Below are 5,910 nucleotides of genomic sequence, written 5' to 3'. Positions count from 1 at the left end.
AAGCAAGAAATTCCCCACCCCGAGGTGGTCTGAAACAGGCCATGACCTTGTCGCACTGCTTTCAAAAGGACCAGGATGTCTCAAGTCATTAGACAGCTCTATATGGTCGCTGGAATGCAAATGAGTCTCAAAAAGAATATTCAAAACTCTGAATTACCCAAATAATGTTATTCATACTGTCAGTTGAGACACTGCACACTTACTTCTTAATAGACACTATGTTAAGTGATATTTAGACTAGTAAGATGGCTATGTGTCTCCAGGTAGCTCACAGTCTAGTGAGAAAATCAGATCTGTAAACAAATGACATACAGTACACCATGAATATGCATGAACAGCTGTGTGCCAGAGAGAAACCTGCAACCCTAAAGCAATAATACACTGGCCTTAAAGGATTATTGTAAAACCTAAAAATGGAAATAGATGTATATCTCAAACATATTTTTCCAGCCAAACAAAACACAGTACAAAATGAACCAAAAGTTACAAGAAAGATAGGTATAAACTACATAATATGGGAGTATTCATTCCCACTAAGGTAATCAAGAGAGAGCTCCAGACTTAGAAGATATCATGTTTGAACAGAATCTGGAAGAAGTGGCACTCCAAAGATGGGGAGGGATATTTCAGAGATAATACCTTAACAAAAGGTGTGTAAGCATTACAAAAGAGAACAGTAAGGACGCCAGGAGCGCAGGTCACGAAGCATGGTGAGTGAAGTTAGAAAAGTTGTACATCTCAAATACTAACTCAAATACTATGAGCATTAAATGCTCAGGGGTTTGTACTTTGTTCTGTGGGCCAGCTAATGGGACAAGAAAAGTCATAATCAGACCCAGGCTTTGATGATCATGATTACAGGGAAAAAGATGTTGAAGATGGATGGAAGACAGCAAGTGGGAAGAGCAAAGGTGCCTATTAAAACAGTGCAGGTGGGTGAGAGTCTAAGTTAGAGGAATGGCCGTATGTCTGAGGATAAGCAACAGGCATGAGAGACGTGGCAGCTTCTGGGATCGCGACCTGATCACATGTACAGGAGGGACAGGAGAGCTCACGGTGACTCCATGTCTTTGAAGGTATATGGTGATGTCAACACCAGACCAGAAAAACAGGAGAAGCTGCACCCTATTTCCTCTTCTATCTGTATCTGCTTTGCCTATAAAAGTCATCTCCCAGCACCTCTGAGGTTCAGCTGCTCGTGGCCTCTCTCACTGGTCAGCCAGGGTCTAGCCCAGAAAAAAGAAGTTACTGCCGGCATGTGCAACAGTGGAAATTTAATGCAAGGAAGGGCTTACCATGGTGACTGATACGGGCATCAGCAAGCGCCAGTCCATCTCAAGACTGGAGGGACACAGGGAGCAAGCAATGATCCAAGACCTCTTAGTCCCCCTCCCTGTCATTCTCTCCACTCCTACTCTTCTGTCCTGCAATTTCCCTTTGGCTGAGCCCAGCTGATGGGGAGTCTGAGACAGAGTCGCCGGCAGGGTCAGTCACCTGAGATACAGAGTAGAGCTGGCCAAGGAGGAATGAATCTCAGGGCAGTCAGGCCGAAGGTCCAGCAAACTTCTTAAACACACCAGCTGTTGAGTTAGAACTGTGAGTCAGCCTCCCTGCATTAGCATGTGTAACGTGAGGTACCGGCTGAGGGGACCTGGGAGCCATCGCTCACATCCCTGGGGATAGACAGCAGACTGAGGGTGATACCTAGTCAGCCACATTTCTTTATGCACGGGCCCCTTGTCTTTGTCACCCTTATACGAGTCCTCAGTGTTCCTGAGGAGGAGCTATTCCCACGGACCTGAAATCAAAGTCCAGCTCCGCTAGAGAGTAGGGAGGAAAAGAGAGAGCCACCTCCTCTCCTTCCTTCCTCCCTCCCTTCCCTCCTCCTCCGCCTTCCTGGTTTTATCATTCTCTACTGTCCATTGCCCTCTTTTTTCTCTACCTCCATCACCTTTCTTCCATCCCTAATCTCCATTTTCAACTCCTTCCTTTGTCCCGCCCCACCTCCATCTCACTCCTCCTGCAGAACTGCCTGAGTTCATAAGCTGCTTGGTCACATGCAGTGTTAGACCTGCCTTTGTTAGTAAATCTCATGTCTCCTGAACCTACTTATTCGTTCCTTGAACCCAGTAGGCGCTCAACAAAGATGGTCTTAATTCAGTGAAATACTGTATCCTGTCATCATTAAATTTTTTATTCAATTTTTGTTTGTTTATATGGTAAGACCTTCAGTAGTTTCTGGAATGGTTTCCACAATATCTGTCTAGGGAATCTGGTGGGGAAAGGAATTATCAAATGGGAAGTCAAGGCACATGACACCAGAAGACTTGAATGTTATGTCAAACTTTTATTTCCCCATAAGCCACTAAAACAGAGCACAGTTTTTACAGCAGCTTCATACATGTGCCCATGAATGAATGATATCAGCTCATTAGTAAAGCATCTTTACTCAGCTTCTGACAAGTAATATAGTTCCTTAAAGCAAAAAGAGAGGACATATTTCTATAGAAATACGAATTTCTGCCCTTTCTCTTTTCCTTCCGAAGCAAATATTACCCATCATGAAGGGGAGGTTCTTCTCTGACCTCATTTGGGGATGGAACTTTTAACTAAAATGGTGTCACCCTGAACCTACTCCGACACGCCAACGCAAGTGACCACAGAAGGAGCAGAGTCCTATAAAAAGAGAGAAGATAGCGCTACACTTTATGCATCTCACAGCAGGCAGCAGCTCATCCAGCGCCAGTTAATTGGAAGAAACTACAATGGCCCCTGTGAGAACTTCATCCGTGGTGAGTCCTGCACTAACGTGCTGTGCTGTTGGGGATTGGCACCAGATAATATTTCTGGACAGCGGGCATGAAAATCTGGATTCTAGCTATGGAGACCCAAGAATAATGTGTATGTAGGATAGGAAATGAAAGTTTTGGTAGATTCTTGTCATTGTATAGCATTCTCAAGAATTGATACTTATCAGTTTGCAAGATGAGATTAAAACTGAAAGATAGTTATATTGGGGCTAAACCACACAAGAAGTGTCACATGTCACATGGTGTTGTGTTTCAATGTTTAGTGAAAATCTGCTTTTCTGAGTGCAAGGGATTCAATAGGTTTCTCCAGCAGTATTTTTCTTTACTCCAAAATAAGATGGGTCACTCCTTGAGGATTTAATAAGTGGTAGTAGTGACTTTTCTTTCCATTATCCTATTATTATCATTCCATAGTGTTGGAATGCCCAACCCATTTATTCTAATTAGATACATGTATAATTGTGGTTTAGAGTAAAGGATCTTTCTAGTTTAAAAATATTTAATTTAAAACATCGTTTTGAAACCCAATTTGACTACAGAATCAATAGACGTAAATTTTAAAAAATTGGAAAACATGTGTAAGAGAGCATAAGGGGGAGCCAGGTTCTGGATGGATGGTTACCAGTGGTACCAACAGCATTTCTAACACAAATACTGACACTACATGGATTTTCTACGGCACTTTCTCCTAAGGAACACATTTACCATCACACAGGGCTTCACAGAATGCTACGACAGAGAATAACATTTAGGGCTTTTCCTCCTAGAAAATCAAAGTCATTTTTCTGATGATCTGACAATGATGCATGTACTGACAGGATGAAGACTTGCCGTTTTTTACTAAAATTACTGCCAGCCAATAAGTAATATGTCTTTCTTAAGTCAAAAGAAGTATGTTCAAGACTGGTAAAATTCCAGTCTTGAACATAATCAGGTCATCTAATGAGTTTTTCATGTAACTGCTCTGAAACTTTCATATAGATTGTCCTGGAACATGGTATGTTCTCTGTGACTAGGCTTGCAATCATCACCACAATTTTTTCATGAAATCCATGTGCTAATCCAACCTCTCCATCTCTTCCTCATTCAGTTCCAGTCGCTTCTGCTGCTGCTGAGTCTGGCGGCTATCGTGAAGGCAGCAATAGCCATCCCACAACCACCAGGATGCCCGAAAACTGAGGACAAGAACTTCCCGCAGCATGTGAAGGTCAACTTAAGCATCTTTAACCGGAATACAAATTCCAGAAGACCCTCAGATTACAGCAACCGATCCACCTCACCTTGGACTTTCCAGTAAGTAAGGGCCCCAGTACAACAATCTCTATATTCTCCTGGCTTTTATGCCTCAGATTGCCAAGATGATTTTACTCAGAATCATCAGTCAGACCTGGAAGGGCCACTGTGCAATGATTCCTAAACTTTCATTCTACAGGCTTTGATAGAGCACAGGACACCACCCTCCACAAAACACCCATCCTGTTAGGTCACATTGTCACCGACACCGAAAACCCACCCAAAATTGCATGGTGGTCATCACTCTAGTATTTATGCTTTGTTAATATATTTTTTAAAAATTGACATTTATCATAGGGGATTAATGCTTGAATTCTGAGCTACTGATGAGAAGATTTGTTGAAAATAACTAGTAATTAACTTGGATTTTTATGGGGTTATTTAAAATTTGTTTGGTCATATTAGCCCTGGGAAAATATAGCTTGAATCTCAGCAGAGAAAGTGTCATGTTGTACTACCATCCCTTTCTGAGTTGAATAGTCTTGAGTCCATCCCCAGCAGACCTGTATTTGCTGTGTCCTTAAGTACATCTAGTATTTAGGCCCCATGAAGGGTTAAATACAAAATGTATTTTGATAATTTGATTTTATGCAAATAAGCCTCAATAATGTGAAGCCCATAGATTCACCTGTCTGTAGGGTTTCTTCTCTACTTCCCATTACTAAGAAGAGTTCAAATAAGTCAATTTAAAAGTCAAAGCAGATCATATACTCAGCTGGAGGTGAGAGGAAAGAGAAGGTTATAGAGGGGCTTATGCTTCGGTTCCAGCCCTTTGTATCAGTTCTGGGTGCTGTTACGTGAATGTGTCATCAGATAAAATTTTGACACATTCCCTATTTCAAAGTACTTCCTTTAGTCAGATGAATAGCTATCTCATTCCTAGATAATTCCTTTGGTCTTGTTTCCAGCTGTCAAGTGTACCCTTAAAAAAATTATCTTTTGTGTCAAATTTAAATCCCCTCTGTAGTCTCAGTCTAACTCATTTTGTTCATTCTTCAAAGACATTTGGAAACACTAAATGTCTTTTTTGTCTACAATATTTCATGTGCATAAAAATCCCATGCTTTCCCCCAAACTACTTCTTTTTCAGACTAACAGCACTGAGAGAACTTGCAATGACAATAATTTGTCACCCTGTGAATTTACCTCTCTTTCTTGATCCTTGTTTGTTTTCCTTCCTGCTTTCCCAGGAATTCACTTTCTTCCTGGCTTCTGTCTCCTCTGCAGACGCAACGAGGACCCGGAGAGATACCCCTCTGTGATCTGGGAGGCCAAGTGCCGCCACTTCGGCTGCGTCAGCGCTGAAGGGAAGGTAGACCACGACATGAACTCCGTCCCCATCCAGCAAGAGATCCTGGTCCTGCGAAGGGAGCCTCGGCACTGCCCCCACTCCTTCCGGCTGGAGAAGATGCTGGTGGCTGTGGGCTGCACCTGTGTCACGCCCATTGTCCACCGCAGGGCTTAAGAGCTTCCTGTCTGACCCCTGCTCCCCAAAGCTAGGCTTTCTGGGGAATAGACCCAGCCCCATTCCTGACCAGCCTCACTAGGGTTCCTAAACTAGTTCATCCAATGGAAGATTTCGGAGGTAACGAGTTCAGAGATGAAATCTCAATCATCTTTGCCCATCCCCATGGAGGAAGGTTTAGACTGATTACCAATTTGCCTCTTGATTGCTTTTCTAGGGACTTTAAGTTATTTATGTATTTAATAGACCCCAAGATAACTCTGGGGCCTAAGACACCATTTCAATGAATTACATGCCTTATTATGTATTTTTTTTAAAACAAGTTTCCAGACTTGAGAATTT

General features: G+C 42.4%; 1 protein-coding gene across 1 annotated transcript; it reads left to right on the top strand.

The window, feature by feature from the left end:
• Positions 1-2,765: 2,765 nt before the first annotated feature.
• IL17A (interleukin 17A) lies at positions 2,766-5,568 on the top strand. The gene is made up of 3 exons (XM_036916143.2): positions 2,766-2,792; positions 3,907-4,103; positions 5,331-5,568. The coding sequence occupies exons 1-3, from the start codon at positions 2,766-2,768 to the stop codon at positions 5,566-5,568; spliced, it is 462 nt and encodes a 153-aa protein (XP_036772038.2).
• Positions 5,569-5,910: the final 342 nt, after the last annotated feature.

Source organism: Manis pentadactyla, chromosome 16 (genome assembly GCF_030020395.1).
Source record: "Manis pentadactyla isolate mManPen7 chromosome 16, mManPen7.hap1, whole genome shotgun sequence".
Taxonomy (NCBI): Eukaryota; Metazoa; Chordata; class Mammalia; order Pholidota; family Manidae; genus Manis; species Manis pentadactyla.
Note: the sequence above shows the minus strand (reverse complement) of the source record. Positions and strands in the feature narration are given on the sequence as shown.

Coding starts and splice junctions, on each gene's coding strand:
- IL17A (XM_036916143.2), top strand. CDS start 2,766: ATGGCCCCTGTGAGAACTTCATCCGTG. Junction 2,793..3,906: donor CTGTGAGAACTTCATCCGTG/GTGAGTCCTGCA, acceptor ATTCAGTTCCAG/TCGCTTCTGCTGCTGCTGAG. Junction 4,104..5,330: donor ACCTCACCTTGGACTTTCCA/GTAAGTAAGGGC, acceptor TCTCCTCTGCAG/ACGCAACGAGGACCCGGAGA.